This window comes from Acomys russatus, chromosome 9 (assembly GCF_903995435.1).
Source record: "Acomys russatus chromosome 9, mAcoRus1.1, whole genome shotgun sequence".
NCBI classification, from domain to species: Eukaryota; Metazoa; Chordata; class Mammalia; order Rodentia; family Muridae; genus Acomys; species Acomys russatus.
Genome location: NC_067145.1, coordinates 42,956,596 through 42,975,967, shown reverse-complemented (window position 1 = coordinate 42,975,967; position 19,372 = coordinate 42,956,596). Strand labels below are relative to the sequence as shown.

The following is a 19,372-nucleotide window of genomic DNA, read 5'->3' as shown; positions in this document are numbered from 1 at the left end:
CACTATATTTACATAGCTACCAAGTTCCCCATTTGGAATACTCAAAGAATGCCTAGAAGTACATAATTTAAATGAACTTGTAATCAGTTTTGTCTTCTGGAAAATGTAAATTAAAACTATAACCCATACCACTGTCTATACCAACTACAGTGACCAAAAATCTGAAAAAAGATTAACACGCAGACAGCAGAGTGCCAGTCCAGAGCGACTGGAGTGCTCACTGCTGCTAGCGTGCACCCCGGCAGCACCTGTGTGCTCCTATGACTCAGCAGTGCCACTCCTACATATGCATTCCTCTGGATTCAAGCAGGTCAAAGAAGGTTCATAGCTGTGTTGTTCAAAGCAGTCCAACACTAAACAAATCGACATATTCTTTAAGTCATCTATTGAGATGTAACTATAACTTGCAGCTAAGATAAAATACATTCAGTGGAAGGTTCAATCAGTTTAACAAATGTATGTTCCCAGATAAGCATCGGCATAACCTGAGTACAGCGTTCCCTCGGGCTGCGGACACGGCTCCATCTGCGGGACTTGCCAGCTGCACAGCCATGGCTTCCACAAGCAGCACAAAAAACAGTCTGTTTTCTTCCCAGCCAATTCAGCCTGGCTCACCTGAGCTTACGTCTGTCCTTGGCTTTTTTTTCACTCGTTGGAAAGCTTTTAACAAAAGCATGGGCAACAAAATAAAAAGTAAATGAACTAAATACTACTCCAAAACATTTGCTCATTATCAGGAGAATGAAGTGACAGTGTGGGCACCTGGTGGTAGTACACGCCTTTAACCCTAGCACATGGGAAGTAGAGGCAGGAAGATCGCTGTGAGTTTGAGGCTAGCCTGGTCTACAAAGCGAGTCCAGGACAGCCAAGGCTACACAGAGAAACTCTGTCTTGAAAAACGAGAGAGAGCGAGAGAGAGAGAGAGAGAGTGAGAGAGCGAGAGAGAGAGAGAGAGAGAGAGAGAGAGAGAGAGAGAGAGAGAGAGAGAGAGAGAGAGAGAGAATGTCTTTTAACCCCTCCTCTAAAAATGGGGGAAAAAAAACAAGAAAAATCTCAAACACAAATGAAGCCCACAAAATGAGAAAAGTAGATCCAAACCACGCAGTGAGAGTGTAGAATCCACATATAAAGAACTACAAATGAATTACAAACACAAGCTCATTTTACAAATGGGCAACAAGGGCCAGAGAGATAGTTGGGTGGTTAACAGCCCTGTTTCCAAGTACCCACATGGTGCCTTACAACCATCTGTAACTGCAGTCCCACCCTGTTCTGACTTCCTCAAGTACCAGGCACAAATAAACATGGTGCACAGACATACACGCAGGCAAAAATACCCATATACATACAAAAATAAAATAATACTTTAAAAATAAACAAAAATGAACAATGGACATCAACAGATATTTCTCCAAATAGGTTACACAAATGGCCAAGATGTACACAGGAAGATGTCTAAAGCACTTAATCAATTAAGGAATGCAAGTCAAAACCACAGTGAGATCTCACTTCACACCCATTAGGTTGGCTCTACTACAAAAACAGAAGAGAATGCTTGTTAGAGAGAACATAGAGAAATGACTGCCCTCCTGCGCTGCCTGGAAATATGGGAAGACTGAGTAGAAAACAGTATGACCAGCAACTGCACTCCTAAGGATTCTTCCCAAACAACTGAAACTCATAGGCTCCAACCACAACAGCCATAGGGAAGAAAAAGTTCAAATGCCCATCAATGAGTAAATGGATAAACGGTGTGTGTGTGTGTGTGTGTGTGTGTGTGCGCGCGCGCACGCGTGCATGCAGACGTGAAATATTCCAGCCATAAAAGTTAAGTGCTAATACATACTACACAGACTTTCCTTATTATCTCATAAAAATGACAGAAAACAAGTCCATACATCAACAATATAACTGACTCAACAGGAAAAGCCAATTTAGACATGAAGGCAAATAAATATGCCTTGTTCTTAAGCAGAGGCTCAACAAACAAAAGCTAGATTGTAAGGATGTGGAGAATTAAAGGACATGTGTGAAAAGCTATTATTCTGCACAAGCCAAAGCTGCTCCCGAAGCTCAGCGCACCGCCCGCTGACAGTGTGGGCAATCCAGGAGAGCACAGCCCTCTCCCTCCTGAGAGGCCAGGGCAGGAACCGAGAGCAAACTCCAGAAGACGACTGCTCCACCTCTTGCTGTTTACTTAAATGCCACATCTCGATTCCATCACCTAGAACTAGGGACAACATGCGGACCCACCCTGGAAAGCCACAGTGAGGACCACTGCTGCCCGTCTACCACATCACCATCACTGTCCTACTTCCCAGCGTGCACTTAAGACTAAGAAACCCACAGCTGTTCCACTAAGCAGGACTAAAAGTTAATGGGACATACGCAACTAACTAATACCCAGTTAAATTAATTAAAAACAAAAAACAAAAACCCCCCAGCTAAGTATGTCTCCTCTAGGGCTCAGCTGGTGCCAGAGAACAACTCCTTCCTCTGCATCTGGCCTATCCTGGGTCTCGCCAATGCTGGAACACACTAGTACACAGAGCTAGCTATTCAGTCACAGATGTCAAAATTGAGACAGTTTACACAACTACCAGGTGCCCCGCCCCACTGTTAACATGCTAGGGGGAAAAATGGAAATAGAATGGAACTAAAAAAGGGAAATAATAGCAACACTCAGCCTTAGGCCCATGTGGTTAAGAGTGTTTACTCTAGAACTTTAAAGGATAGTGAGTGTCAACATGGTATCAATTGTCCACGACAGCTATTCTCTCCAAAATATACTGTTTATATGGTCTTCTCTTGTATTACAACACTGTACAGAAAACTAAAAAATGTAAAATAAAAAATTTAAACATAAAATAACACCCCCCCAAAAAACGATAAAAACAAAAGCTGGATAAATTTAATTATTAGAAAATTAAATGCCAAAAGAGATTTCACTAAATAGCCAAAAGAAAAAAACACAAAGCAAACCCTTTAATTGCTTTACAGCATCTTGGCATTATCACAGGGTCTCTTAGGCATTATAATACAAATCTGGCCATTATCTTTTCTCAAGTGATGCCACACTTTGACTCTGATGACCACACTGGAGGCTGGGATTCTATTACACCAAACAAAACTCACATGGAAGAGTTTCATAATCTTGACAGTCTTGGAAACACATTTTAAAAGAAAACAAGACTGAAATAAAAAAAAACATAACATTGCACTGAATTAAAGCAGTAAATAGTACACAAGCCGCCTCTGATGAGGGTGCACTCAAAACACTTATCTATAAGTAACTGTTCCAGAGCAGGAAGTTTCTTTTTGTACAGAACACACCCCAATGAACAACTAGTTTCCCTAAAATAAATAGTATTCCTATGCCTGGGCTAAAGAGGCTCTGTGGAGCAGCCTGCGGCCCAGCCCTGAATAGCAGAAGTTCTATCAGGCAGGCAGAGCCCAGGAGACTTCTCCAGCTCAGGAAAGTATTATTATTATTATTTTTTTAAAGGTCCACAGATAGCCAGCTATTCAGAATGTCATGGTGAATAAAGTCTGCTTCTAGAAGGAATTTAGGGCTCCCCTCACCCAAATGTTCCCATTTGGTATTCACAGATATGAAATGTTTCCTTATCTCAACCTTCTCAGTGCAAGCTTCAGAGGGTCAATTTCTCTCTCTCTCTCTCTCTCTCTCTCTCTCTCTCTCTCTCTCAGGGTCAATTTCAAAACACACTCTTCTTGGTCCTAAATGCTAGAACATTTTTTAAAGGTGGAAACACTTTTGAAACAAAATTAAAGAAATGAGGAAGAATACTTAAAAATAAGGCAACAGATACAAGTTTAAAAACAAAACTATGAACCCAGAGTAGCTGAGATAACTGTTTTGCAAGCCTGGCTCTGCCACTCTCTCGCCAGGTGATCTGAGTGAGCTATTTCAGCTGTTTTATCCGACAAGGAGGACTATTGCCTCATCCTTGGACCAGCAGAGCCCTAACATACACTCTGAAGTCTGCTCTGGATGAAGTGTTCAAGAGCGTGCTAGTGGCACACTCCATCCGCCTCCCCACACCAAGCAGCTCTCTTTCCAAGTGTGTCAGAGACCAACCTCTGTGGGCGCTCTCACTCCTTCCCATGCTCTTCTGAGGGACAAAAGGTCCACACTTTCTAGGTTACTTCTTAGACATAAGAGAGTCCCAGCCCCTCCCCTACCTGTGGATAGCAGCAGCACCACAGAGATAACAAACTTGCCCACAGGCATTCAGTGTGCCTGAGGCACAACGTGCTCCTGCCTGAGAAACCCTTTAAAGGAATTATATCCTGGGGATGTGAATCCACTGAAAAATAGTCATTGGAGCAACATTGCATTCTCTGTGTTTTCCAGGACAGGGGCATGAGAGACAGCCTCAGCCTCAGCCTCAGCCTTCAGTGAAAACAAGAAGGTATTTTTTACAGATGACGTACAGCCCTCACTGTTCCTCTTCCTTCCTGACTCTCTGGCTAGCGGGGAAGCTCAAAGGCAAGTTCAGCTTATCTTTGATAATGGTGCTGGACCCGCAGCACACACTCACGTGTACTTGATCTTCTGTCAATCCAAGTAATGTTTTTACCCCAAATGTATCACTTCTTTGAGAATTTCTTGTGGTTTGATCATATTTGTCCCCTCCCAGACCGTTCCCAGAACCACTCCCCATTTCCTATCTAACTTCATGTCCTTTTTAAAAATTAACTTGTTTCTTACTACAGAACATGTATTCTTCTGTACGTGGACAAGCTCCGTCTTGACAAGAGTAGGTACGGACTGGGCAGATGACCCTTTATCTGCATGTTAGTGCTCCTCTCCAAGGTTTTGCTCTAAGACCTGGACGCTCAAACTGTTTACGTTGATTCTTCCCATTCAAAGCATATACATCCAATCAGTTCCATAAACTGTGGCAGGTACACAGCCAGCTACACACACTCTTCTGCTAACCTTTTCTGTATTTATTAGGCATGCATTTCCCCTGTAACAGATGCGGTGTTCTAGATGCTATGCACCAAACCTCTTGGCACATCAGCCTGAGGAATGACAGGAAGATGACAAAGAACTCAAATGCCCTTTTCTCATACTGGAGTGTATTCTGCCAGCCACCTCTACTAAGTCACACCAGGAGCATTTAGAACTCATCCTCAGCCCTCATAGGTACTAGATGGTGACAGGAGTGGCCCATCGTGCACAGGTGGCACCTATGATCCATGTTACCTGACCTATACCTGCAGATTATCTTGGACAGTGCTGAAAGAAATCACTTCCTTCTATGTTAACTGTAAACATGACAACTCTTAAGATACCAAAGCAGGTTGGCAAAATACAAAGATCTACTAATGCTGTGGACTATACGTGGGATAGAAACAAAGTTACTAAGAAAAAAACCCTATATATTATTGTTGGTACTCACAAATACATTTTTAAAAAATCATGCAAAAGACACAGGAAGAATATTCTGTATTGTTCTGCTTGACATGAAACTTCAGAAAATGCAAAATTCTCTATTGTCAAGAAGTTTCTGAGTAATTGTCCAGGGTCAAATGAGCTATAAAAGAACACACCAGAACTCACCATCATGAGGGAATGCTTATTTTTATATCATATCTTGATGGGAACAGAAGATTCACGCCATTTACTAAATCTCACATGATGTTCAATTTAATTGCTGCAAATGTGGCATTATTGGCAAAAGCGCATTAAACTTGAGCTGGTGGTGAGAAAGCATCAGACAAAACCAAGCTGATGCCCGACAAGACAGAAGCTGGCAGATTCTCAGTAATGCTGGAGTCACAACACACAACAAGAACAAAGGAGAGAAATAAAGCCTAGGAAGTTTAAGGAAGATTCCTAACTAAATGTACAGCAGGATTCTAGAACAAAAACCAACACAACTAGTGGAAAGCTTACAGAAATTAAACCCCTGTGGCTAATACACTAATACCCTATCAACATTAATGTCCCACTTTTGTTCACTGTTGGAAGAATGCACCAGATCCCCTCGCGTTGGAAACTCCTGAAGCTCTGAGCCACTCTGAGTCCGGAGGGCTGAACTCTGGTTTTCCACAAGAGCAAAAACTACTTTTAACTGTGTCTCCAGCCCCAGAGATAGTTTTTAAGAATCTATTTTATTGCATGTAAAGTTGAATGAAAGTTAAGACCAAATCTGAATTAAGAAACAACCCGTTTCAGGCTGCATATCTGATGTTTCTTAAGTGCATTTAAGTTTAGAGTGAGATGAGACCTTCTTAGAGCAAGAAGGGTCCAAAGCTGCCTTGATAAAATACACCATGCTGCCTCCCTGACGGGACCGCTAAGTTTACAAAAATGACTTAAGTCAAAGCCTTACAGTGACTATAGAACTGCCCTGCATAAAACCCCCGAAAGCATTAGAACTCAAATCATAGCAATCAAGTGATGAGATTCACCAAGCAAGCTAAGGATATTTAACTCCCATGGTTCTCACACCTAAAAACTGCTCTACACTTGACCTTCAAAAATAAAATAAATAAAATAAAATAAAATACCCTCAGAACAGTGACTGAACAGGGGAACCTTTAGAGAAAAAATAAAGACTTTATGGCATACCTCCTCTGTTTCCATTCTCTTCATCCTGCAAAATAAAAGAAATTACACATTTGAACACCAACAGTAAAGTCTTAGCTGATCACAGCAAAGTTGAATTTAAAACAAATCATTGGTGTATAATAAATACCAATTAGAATCTTGCTAACAGTACCTTTGTCAGAAGGGTGGAATTTTCAAAATAAAAAACAAAAAGTGAAGCTAAGTGAGGGAAAGAAACCAGCAGCGTAGTTGGGAAAGGCTGAGGGTGTGTGACTACCTAGCGGGGACAGTGAGGCAGAGGCAGCAGAGAAGCAGGTGAAGAGACAGAGACAGGCTGGCCACTATTTACTGTGCTGCAGTGACTGTCAAAGAGCTTTCATGGGCTAGGACAAGACGCAGAGCTATTGCTACAGATTCCAGTGCTTGTACTCAATTTGGGAGTTCATCTGTTTGGTGTAGTTAGGCTCTTCTGCCATGCAGCCTATGCCTAGCTAAGAAATTAGAAAAGCTACTTTTAAAAAACTACTATGAAAACTAGTGTGAGCGAGTATTTGCTGAGCTTTGACCGAATCAAAGCTACCATGCAAGGCAGAAACAAAAATGGAGCTTTGGCTGAAGCCTGGTAATTTATTACATAACTCTTGACCTTTATTTTTGGCTGCCCAAACGTTGTTTTTCTTCTTCTGGCTATAAGCTCTGTTCTGAGCCTAATCGGTTGCCAGCTAAGTGACATAACAGACATTGCTGTTATCAATTGTACACTTCTAAAAACTATAAAGCACTAAAAAATTGTTTTAAATTATTTTGAGGCTAGGGGTAGAATTCAGTGGTGCAGTGTAAGGCCCTCGGTCTACCCTTCAGAGAGAGACACAGACACACACACACACACACACACACACACACACACACACACACACACACACACACACACACACACACAGTCTTTGAGTAAATTGATAAAATTTCAGGAGTAACGTGAAAAATGCTCCAAAACATACTTCCCATGGAAAGCATATAGAGACAGACCTATCTGCATGGATACTGGCACCAAACTGCAGTACTGCACATCACTGTCATCAGTTCCCATTGCAAATGTTTCCTGTGGACAAGGGAACTGCTATTGTCTGACAACTGACTTATGCAAGGTCACAAAGCTACTGTGAGCCAGAGCTGGGATCAGACCCAGACTCTTTAGACACCATAAATACTTTCTAATACAGGTATATTCTTTAACCTGAGTTGAGCAAATTATTTTATAAAAATTGTATTACCTATATGCTCTTCGGGATCTAAACTAAACAGACAAAAATTACACAGCTCTAACATGTATCTGGCGGATGTATAAGTAATATTATCAGAGCTTTTAGATCAATATATGTTTGGGTTTGCTTGTTTGTTTTGGTTTTGGTTTTTTGAGACAGGGTTTCTCTGTGTAGCCCTGGCTGTCCTGGACTCACTCTGTAGACCAGGCTGGCCTCGAACTCAGTGATCCACCTGCCTCTGCCTCACAAGTGCTGGGATTAAAGGTGTGCACCACCACGCCCAGCTTAATCAATAGATTCTTAAAGTAGCCAGACAGAATAAAAGATATCTGGTGCCTTTAAAAGGTTATCAGACAATATATTTTCCTGGAAAGAGGCATTGAGGCACTTACGGAGAATGCAGGGAAGTGTGGTGGCATGCCTTTAATTTCAGCTCTCTGGACACAGAGGCAGGCAGGTCTCTGTGCGTTTGAGGCTAGCCAGAACCAGAGTGAGACTACACCTCAAAAACCAAAATGTAAAAAGTAAGAAGAGTGTGCTCTCTAGATCCAACTGAACATTATCTTTCTATGTCTTTAATCCACACAATAGCCAAGTTCAAGTTCCAGGTCCACTGTACTTACTCAGTAAAGGATCTAGCTCAGTTTCTATGTCTGGTACATGGGGCTAATATCACTCGCCTCACTGTGAAGTGGGTGAAGTGAGCTAACACGGGTGGTAAAGGATGGTAGCTACATATGTCAAGTGGAGCTAAGAATCACACGCTGCTGCTTTTCAGACAGGAACACTCTCACTGATGAATATTCACACGGTTTACTCTGGTCAGCCATGTGTTAAAATTCTGACTATCATATGATATATGCGACAGTTAGCAAATGTCTGTAACCATCAGCATATTTTCATCACCAATTTCCATGGTCTGCCCGAAGAATACACTCTATCTAGATAGTAGGGAAAATTACATATCACAAAGAGAAGAATGAAGCCTAGAAGTCACTGAAAAATAGGCAGGGAGTTTAGAATCAGTGTATTTCAGAAACTAACATTTTTGTTATAGGTTAAAAAATACATTTAAAAAAAAGATTCAGAATGCAAATGTAACATTTATTTTAAGATAGAAAAGAGGAAAAGGGAAGGTGAGAAGGGGGAAAAGCCCAGGAGATGGGAATCTTCTTACCTTATATGAAAACTGAATTGCAGACTCTGGGGGATAAACGATGAAGTGTCTCAGGGTAAAACCAAAGCCTTGAGAGGTTCTCTTCAACATAACTGTTTTGGGACCTGGCCAGGAGAACAGTTCGTCTTCAGACGGTGACACAGTTTCACTCTGTTCTTTTCCATCTTTAGTTTTTGACACCTAAAGTACAAAGATATGTAACATTTAACTACAAAACACACGACATATTTAATTTTAAAAAACCTTATGTACAAACATAGTATCTGAGTATAAATATGAACTTAGTGGAGAAGATGTATATTTGCTCCTAGAGTCAGATGTGTTACAATCACCAAAGCCAAAAAGACAAGCGTACATGTGTGTGTGTGCGTGTGTATACGTATGTGTGTGTACGTTACATGCACATGTGTCAATGCAAGTGTGGACATCTCTACATGTGCGCAGAGACCAGAAGATGTCTGGTGTCTTCCACCTTTCTCTGCCTCACGTCCTTTGAGACAGGGCCTCTTGCTGAGCCTGGAGCGTGTGGAGCTTGCTCCTCGGAATGACCCACTGTGTTAGAGGTACATGCAGAAGCACTCCTAGCTTGTTAAGTGGGTGCTGTGATCCAAACTCCAGGCCTTGGGCTTGCACAGCGAAGCTCTGAACTTCTGCGCCATCTCTGCCCTACCACTCCACAGACTAAAACTATGAAAATAATTATATTGTGGAAAATTAAAGAGCAAGAGAGAATTCTTAGAAATCACTGGCACAATAATTAAAACTAAAAACGTCATAGAAAGCATGAAAGACAACATTAAGGAAATCCCACAACACACAAAAGGTAAAGAGGAGAAACAAGAATTCTCAAGTAAAGAAACCAAGCCTTTCCATACAGTTCAATGCAACAAATACTGGAAAACAGCAGAAAAGGCCTTTGTTCTCAGCCAAAATTTCATATCCACAGAGATCATAACCCTTCCAAGATTCTAGCTTTGAAGGTCCCACTTCAGCCTTTGCCTGCCAGACCAAGACTGAAAATCCTTTACAGGTAAAAACCAAAAGCCCGCTGGGTGTGGTGGCACACGCCTTTAATGCCAGAACTCTGGGGAGGCAGAGGCAGGTGAATCGCTATGAGTTTGAGGCCAACCTGGTCTACACAGAGTTCCAGGACAGCCAAGGCTACACAGAGAAATGCTGTCTCAAACAAACAAAACAAAACAAAAACAAAAACCAACTCATGCCTCATTCCTTTTTGTACCCTAAGTCTTAATTCATCACCAACCCCAAGTCTTCAGGCTTCCCTGAAAGCTGTGCCAATGTACCACAATTACAATTGTTCAGTATCTCCTGGCTGACCCTGGGGAACCAGCATTGGCCACTATAGGCCTTAGCCTTTCCAGGTGGACACAGTGGCGAGAAACAAAAGCTAAGCAAGCTAACTCACTTTAAAGTCACGATCACTAATCCAGAGGAAAGACCGGCTGTCTGTGTTCTCTAAAGTAATTATTGAAAAGTGAATTGGAGACATTGATATTTAAAGTTATTGTTGAAATGTGCATTAACTGTCATACTTGTGTTGTTGATTTTTGGTGCTTTCAAAGATACACTACAGTGTCTCGTCCTAAATGGCTCTTTCTTCCCTTCTCCCTCACAATGGGAAAACAGCAATACAAAGAGAACTGACATTTACCTACCCACTCAAAACATGCCGGTATTTTCCTGTTTTCTCTCCTAATGACAGTGAATGAGATGTCTGTTGTCCTAAGACCCCACGGCTTTGTAATGGCTCCATCTTGTACATTCCCTAGTAGTTTTTATCCTGAAGGCATGCTGGATTCTGTCAAAGGCATTTTTCTTTGTCTGCTGCGATGATCATGTCACTTTTCTGTCTTTAAGCCCCTTTATGTAGTTTATGACAGTTATTGACTTGCATGTGTTGAAGCCTCCCTACATTTCAGGAATGAAGCCAGGTCATATTGTATAATCTTTGCGATGCATGTCTAGGTTCTGTTTATAAACTATTTCATTGAGCATTTTTGAGTCTATAGTCCCCAGGGATGTGAGCCTATGGTTTTCTTTTTCTGTTGTCTTTACCTGATTTTGGTATGAAAGTAATACAGGCTTCAAAGAAGGGTTTTGGGACCTCTCCTTTTTTCTTTTTCACTCCTCCTCTTTCACCCACCCCTGCCCCTTCTTCTAGGAATAGTATAAGGGTTAGCTATAGCTCTTCTTTGAGAATCTGATAGAATTCTGCTCTTAGGATATCTGGTCGTGAACTTTTTTTCTATCTGGAAGCTTTTTATTACTATTTCAATCTCCTCATTTAAGTTATATGTCTGTTTAGATTGTTGACTTCTTGGTTTAATTTTGGTTGTTTGGCTACATCAAGAAATTTAGCATTTCTTTCATGTTTTCCAGTTAATGGAGCACATGGTTTTAAAATAGTCCCTTATAATATTCTCAATTTTTTTGGTATCTATTGTAGTGCTTCCTTATTCATTTCTGATTCCAGGAATTTGGAACCTTTCTTTCTTTCTTCATTCCTTCTTTCTGTCTGTGTTTTAGAAAGTATGTGTATATCAAGGCAGTTGGAAAAAAACCTACTGTAGAACCAAGCCCCCTTTCAGGCACAAAACCAATGTCAACCTATCTAAAAAATATGAACTGATAACCAAAGTATTCCAAATGTGGCTATTCTGATCCATCGTTTCGTTTTTCTCTTTAAAAAAAAAAAAAAGTATTTACAGAAATTGTATAAAAGACTTTGTGAATTCAATGAGTTAGCTTCCAGTCTTCACGTCCCAAATGCTGGGTTTACAGTTTTGGCTTCTTTGCATATCTGCCTTTAGAATTTCAAGATTCTTAAATTTGCCTCCCTAACAGACCATACTTTCAATTATGAAAACCTCTCAACACACGCAGAAATAATAAGCTGCATGCTGAAATGAGCTGAGGTGAACATAATTCTGCTTTCTGGAACTTGCTTACTTCCGTGAACCTGGCACTCTGGTTGAGCGGGAGAAAAAAAGACGATGGAAAATTGCCTACTGTTTGACTTTTGAAATAAGATTTATTCAGTAGTGGCTAGATTTGGGGGTCGGTTCCAAGCCATTGCTGCCTGGCACATGTCAATCACTAATAAAGGTCAAATACAGTGTCAGGCCTAAAGCCGTGGAAAGAGGGAGTTAAATGCTCAATTCCAAAGAGACCATTCAGCAATTGGGGGGGGGGGGGGTTGCCTAGAATTTAGCATATTAAACCAGTAGTGATTCACCGTCAATTTTAAGATTTTTGTTTTGCTTTTTTTTTTTTTTTTTTTTTGCATTGTGGTAGCATAGGATATTTTAGAAAAGCTTCCATGTGCTGCTGGGTAGAATGTGTATTATTTGGTGTTTGAATGGAATATTCTGTAGATTTGTTAAATCCACTTGATGTATGATGTCACTTAATCCTGATGCCTCTATGTATTTTAATATCCAAATGACCTGTCTATTAGAGAAAGTGGGGTATTAAAATCACCTACTATTAACGGAAGGATGTTAATCCTTGTTTTTAAATCCAGCAGTACATTTTTTAAAAAATAAAGTTGATTGTACCAGATTTTGGCATGTGTATGTTTAGGATAGTAATATAACTGTTCCCTTGATTAGAATGAATTGTCCCTTTTTAATCTCATCTTATTAGTTTTAGTTTGAAGTCTAGTCTATTAAATATTAAGACAGGGAGACATGTTTGCTGCCCAGCCCCATTTGGTTAGAGTACTTTTATCTACCTATTCTTTTACCCTAAGATGGTTAACTAAGAGTTAAAGTAATGGTTCCTCTGTGTAGCCCGGCTGTACTTGAACTCTGCTCCAAGTGCTGGGATTACTATGCCCAGCTTAAGATGTTTCTTACAACAACAGATAGGTGGATTTTCTTTCTTGATCCAACGAATCAGTCTGTGTCTTTTGGAGAACACAGAACATTAATAATAAAGTTATTGTTGAAATGTGGATTGAAGACATTGATTTTAAAGTTATCATTGGAATGTACATTAATTGTGGTCATTGTCTTGTTGATTTTTTTTAATTAAAGATTTATTTATTATTATGTATAGTGTGTTCTGCCTGCATGCACAACTGCACACCAGAAGAATGCACGAGATCTCATTATAGATGGTTGTGAACCACCATGTAGTTGCTGGGAATTGAATTCAGGACCTTTGGGAGAACAGCCAGTGCTCTTATCCCTCTGAGCCATCTCTCCAGCCCTGTGTTGTTGATTTTTTGGTGCTGCTGTCCACGCTCTCACCAGCACTTTGTTATAATAATTATAGCTTTGTACTCATTCCTCTTCCAGTCTGAAATAATGCTTCATGTCTTTTTCTTTTCTTTTTTTTTTAATATCTGTATTCTTTTTTTCCTCTTAAGAATTATTTACATATTTTATGCATATGAGCACTCTATTTGCCTGTACACCTACATGCCAGAAGAGGGCATCAGATCTCATTACAGACCATTGTGAACCACCATGTGGTTGCAGGGAATTGAACTCAGGACCTCTAGAAGAGCAGTTAGTGCTCTTAACCTCTGAGCTATCTCGCCAGCCCACTTCCTATATTTTCTTATTTGGTATTTTGGATATAAATTTTTTTTAGGGTGATGATGTCATGGGAAGTTTTTCTTTCTCCTTTCATAAAGGCAGATAATTTTGCTAGGTTTATTAGTACAGGCTCGATGTAGTTGTCTTTTAGGACTTGGAATACATTGCTCCAGGCTCTTCTGGCTTTCGAATTTTCCCCTGAGAAGTCAGATATTTTCATGAGTTTTCCTTTATATGTCACGTGTGTGTGTGTGTGTGTGTGTGTGTGTGTGTGTGTGTGTGTGTGTGTGTTTTCCTCTTGAAGCTTTTGATATACTTTTGTTGTTCTACATACGGACTGTTGTTTTCACCATGATATACCATGGGGATTTTCTTTTCTGGCCTAGTCTATTTGGTGTTCTGAGTATTCTTTGTATGTGTATGGGTATCTGTTTCCTTAGTTTGGGGAAGTCTTTTATGATCTTGTTGAAGATCTGATCTATGACATTGATTTGAAATTCTTCTCCCTCATCTTTGTCTGTAATTCAAAGATTTGTTTTTTTCATGGTGCCTCGCATTTCCCTTTTGTTGTTGTTTTATTTTCTTTTCATAGTCTTAGTTTATTTGGTCTAAATCCTCAGTGTTGTCTTAGAGTCCTGCTAATCTGTCTTCTACTTGATTTATTCCACTGGTAAGAATTTTATTTGAGATTTTTAGTTAAGTTACTGAGTTTTTCCAATTCCATCTTCATTTCAGCTTCAGTCTTTAATGCTTCTGCCCCCTTATTGAATTCTGTTCTCAGGTCCTAGACTGTCTCCATCATCTTCATCAGCCTTGTGTCTGTGTTTTCTGGGCATTTATTTTCCTTAAGTTCTTTCTCCTTAATTTCATTGAGCTGTTTCTTTGTGGTGTCTTTAAACTCCTTGAATTATTTGATGAAGTTTATGATTGTTCTTTTAAATTCTCTGTCCTAGGGTTCTTTTGGGTAATTCTCATTGTCAAACATTTCTCCAGGATTGGTAGGTTTGGAGAAAAGATCTTGACCAGATTTTTCTTTCATATTTTATTTTTCAATGAGATCTGAGCATGTGGACTTCTTCTGTTAGTTCTAAATCTTCTATGGACAGAGAAGGTAGGGGCAGAAGAGAGGATTGTGGGATGGGCCAGGGTAGACCCTGGAGAAGGACGTGGAAGATCTAAACTGGGTGGGAAGGTTAGCTGTGTGTGACAGCAGTCAGGGCAGGTCCTGCTAGAAGCCTAGCTGCTGGCTGCAGTGCAGGCAGGAGTGGCTGGACTAGTCCAGGGCCCCGGGTGTGGGAGATGTGGCTGGCTGGAGAGGCTGTGTGCAGCTTGAGAGCGACAACCTATGGCAGGCTCACGCCACCACAGAAGAGCAGTGCTCCCAGCAGGCTCCTTACAGGCCCAGGTGCCAGCAAACACCACCCCACCCCATGGTGAACCCACTGACTTGTTTAAACTCTTTTCTTTGGGTGACTTCATTTAATTCCATGTACTCAATACCAAATACATATCCTTAGCCCAAGCATACCTCCAGTTCAACAGGTAACTTTATGTGTCTGAATTGATGCTAAGATTGTTTTAAATTATAACTCTAAGTTCATTCCAGCAATTAAAAAATGTCACCTTTATCAGATAGTGAACACTTTCATATGCTGCCTATTCTTTCTTATTATCTTCTGTTAGCAACTCTATTTCCACAATGATTCGCTTCATGTGAAGGTGAGAAGACAGACATAAACATTACGCAGCCAAGCTTGTCGTAAGGCAATGTGACTGAGTAACTGGAATGTGAAAGTAATATGCATGTGCAAAATTCATAGTGTTTCCATACTGGCAATAAACAACTGAGACTTGACAATTAAAAAGATGTATCAATCAGGCTAGAAAGATGTACTGCTCTCGCAGAGGACTTGAGTTTGGTTCCTGTCATTCCTGATGACAGCTCGCAACTGCCTGTAATTCCAGCTCCAGGGGATCCTGTATCTCTGGAGAACCTGCAATCATTTGCACATACCCCCACACACAAACACATGCATAAAAACATGTGTACCAAAAAGGTGATATTGCATTGCAATGGTGATACCACATATGTATAAAATAAACCACACATATCAAAATGGCACTGAGCTTTGAGATGACAAAACATTTGCACGATCTAAAAACTAAAGGCTTAAGTCTAAACGCTACTGGAACCTAAAGAGTACTACATAGATGGAGAACATTCGTGGTTTAGAAGATTTGATGTTGCTACAGTATTAACTCAGATTTATCTTAGATTCGTACATTCATTCAAAGCAATCCCAGTCAAGATCTCAGAACATTCTTGCATGAAAATATACTGTTTCTAAAAGTCCCCTTATTGTGCTAAGACTAACTCTGAAGAACAAATTCCCCTATGTTCTGTTTTCTAAAATAAGAAACCGATTGCATAAACAACAGGTTTTTGTTGTTTGAAACATGTAAGAGAATAAAAAGACAATCTGTTCAAAGGGGAAAGTTACCTGTAAATAAAATCCCATCAAGGATTGATACATGAACATGGCTATAGAAATCCAATAATGAAAATAACGGGCAGGAAACTGGAGCATACCTTACCAAAGAAGCTAAGAAATAGTCAACACTGTATATGACTGGGAAATTCATTCTGGGCCACAATGGAACACCAAAACCTAGCCACTGTAAAGACCAGCCCTACAAGTGTTGGCTAGTGAAGCAACTGGACCTCTCACGCACTCCTAAGAGCAATCTAAAATGGTACACGTATTTTGCAAAACAATCTCAGGACTTCATACACAGTTAAAGGCATCTATCTATCAAGTCATTTGCTCAAGAGAACTCAGATCTTTTTAATGTCAAATGCAGAAGTGTTCACACCAGCTTCATTTATTACAAACTGAAAAAAAAAAACCCCAAGGTTTTAAAACAAAGGTGAACTGAGATACATCAATCAATACTTAACAATGAAATAAATTACTGTTTATGTAAGTATCTATTCATTACACAAAGTTAAAGAATTTAGAACAACAGAGTACATACTTCTTGATTCTATTCATAAAAGACCTAAGAATTCTCTGCCAGGAAGTGGTGGCACACGCCTCTAATCCTAGCACTTAGAAGGCAGAGGCAGACAGATTTCTGGGTTCCAGGCCATCTTGGTCTACAGTCCAGGACAGCCAGGAAGACACAGAGAAAGCCTGCCTCAAAAAACCAAAAGGGAAAGGGGGGCGGGGGGTGGGGGGGAAAGGATGTAAAATGTTCTAAAATGGAGTCTATACTGCCTAGAAGCAGACAGAGATCACGCTGGTAGATGAAAGGAGTTAGTGATGATGAATAGTTGGGGTGGGGGATATAAGTATACTTAGTACCTTGACCACTTAACATGTTTACATGTATAATTATACAACTGAAATATGTGGTATTGATAACATGCCTCATAAAGAGATTTAAACAAAGCAAGAGACAAAGGAATCAATGCCATCAGCTCAATGTGAAAACAAAGCTAAGACTGAAACCTGGAAAACACGTGAGTTCCTTCAACAGTGTTGGTGATGTAATTAAGACCAATGGACAATCCCTAGAGTTTATTAAATATGCTAGTTTCTATGATCAAATATGTAACTATAATTTAACATTGCAGAATAATAACCCAGTAACTGTTTTCCTGCTTTCATTCCTTAAGAAGGCAAGAGTGCAGCTACTCTGCCTTGCATTTTAATTTCCAGGGAGAGAAATCATATGGCAGTAACTGACCCGTTAGCCTCGGGTGTCTTTCTTTTTGGAGGTGTGGGAGGGCTGCATTATGGTGCAGATCAAATGGCCTGTTTGGGAGTGTGGTTGTCGCCCTCCTGGCTGCCCAGGATCACAGACGGCAATGTAGTTCGCAGTCTGGCCCTAGAGCTTCAGCACAACAGACCAGTCGTCCTTTGCTTCTCAGTCTAGTCTGTTGTGGCTCAGTGCAGTGCAGTTCAACTACACAGTGGCCTCCTATTCACATTTTCATGTTCCCCAGCCCTGTAAAAAGCCAAAATCTGAGAAAGGGAGATAAACTACCACTTTCTTATAAACAAAGTCACCACAGGTGACTTCAGAGTTCTTCACCCAAAATGCTAAAACCAAGAAGGAAAATGCTTCGCTGGTCCACCAAAATCTGGTTTCTTCTACCACTGATCTCTGACGACATGTGTTTTCCAGAGCTCTTATTTGCCTTGACGGCCTTTTCTAACTACATTAGACACAAAAGCATGTCAAAACACTGTGATTTAAGAATAGCAAGAAAGGGGCTGGAGAGATGGCTCAGCGGTTAAGAGCACTGACTGCTCTACCAGAGATCCTGAGTTCAATTCCCAGCAACCACATGGTAGCTCACAACCATCTATAATGTGATCTGATGCCTTCTTCAGCAGATAAAGCACTCATACACGATAAATAAATAAATATTTTTTAAAAGAATAGCAAGAAAAATGAAATTGAAAGGAGAATTAGAGAAGATGCTGTATTATGAGAGATTTACAGAGAAATGTGCTATTATTCCTACTGTCACTTTGGTCCCTGTGGCAGGTGCATGAGTGATAATGGCCTGTTGTGACCTAATGTTCCTTTCCCTAATGGCTAATGACAATGAGCACCCTCTTGGTGTGTATAACTGACCTGTAGTATGCTTTGCACAGACAAAAGATCCTCTAAGTTTCAGTAAAAATGAACTCTTTCATGTCACATATGAGCACATGGAGGCCAACTTGTAGAATGACTTATCCCAGAGTGTGGGTGGCTACATTCAATCCAAGCAAGATTTAAAACTAAGGTTTCAAAGAGGAGGGAGGTAACCCCAGCACTGGAGGCAGGAGAAGGGGCTGATGCGCGAAGACTGGGTCGGAGGCCACCCTTCTCTCAAGAAACCTTCTGATGGGCGTGGTGGTGCACGCCCTTAATCCCAGCACTCAGGGAGGCAGAGGCAGGTGGATCTCTGGAAGTTTGAGGCCAGCCTGGTCTACAAAGTGAGTCCAGGACAGCCATGGCTACACAGAGAAACCCTGTCTTAAAAAAACAAAACAAAACAAACAAACAAACAAAAACAAAAAACAAAAAAAAAAGAGAGAGAAAGAAAAAAGAAAAAAAGAGCTGAGCATGGTGGCGCACACCTTTAATCCCAGTACTTAGGAGGCAGAGGCAGGTGGATCTCTGTGCGTTCAAGGCCAGCCTGTCTACAAAGCAAGTCCAGGACAGCCAAGGCTATACAGAGAAACTCTGTCTTCAAAACAAAACAAACAAACAAACAACAACAACAAGAAAAAAAAAGAAGCCTTCAAAACCAGATGGCTCCTGCCTCCAGGGCTAGAGCACACTCTGTTTGAATGTCTCATCTCTTCTAGGTTGTAATCTGTGTCTGTTTTCTATTCTTCAGTATAACCTAGCATCTTTTAAGATTCCCTTTCCAGCCACCTTTAATCTCAGCACTCAGGAGGCAGAGGCAGGAGGCCTGGACTACAGAGAAAGTTCCAGGACAGCCAGGGCTACACAGAGAAACAACAACAACAACAACAACAACAAGAAAAATTCCTTTCCTGTAGGACTCTAATTGTAACACTTTAAAAACATAACTGTGCATTCAGTTCATGTCTAGAATACTCTTCTGATAGCTTCACATTTCCAAATATACTCAAGTTTCCCATAACACCCTCCTGGGTCACGCTCCATCCTCTGCGTCTCCGATTAGCTGTGTTCTATCGTCCTTTACTGCATTCTTTACACAAAGGAAAAGATGGGTAAGAGCGAGCAATTTCACTTT

The 19,372-nt window shown here is 40.6% G+C and overlaps 1 protein-coding gene across 2 annotated transcripts in view; it reads right to left on the bottom strand.

Moving 5' to 3' along the window:
- Positions 1-19,372, bottom strand: part of Arhgap21 (Rho GTPase activating protein 21) — a 128,554-nt gene that overhangs the window by 63,558 nt on the left and 45,624 nt on the right. For both annotated transcript variants that reach the window (XM_051151244.1, XM_051151245.1), the window contains 2 exons: positions 9,023-9,202; positions 6,605-6,629 (listed from right to left, as the gene is read on the bottom strand). In XM_051151244.1, coding sequence (XP_051007201.1) covers positions 6,605-6,629; positions 9,023-9,202 — 205 coding nt within the window. The remainder of the gene's footprint in view (positions 1-6,604; positions 6,630-9,022; positions 9,203-19,372) is intronic.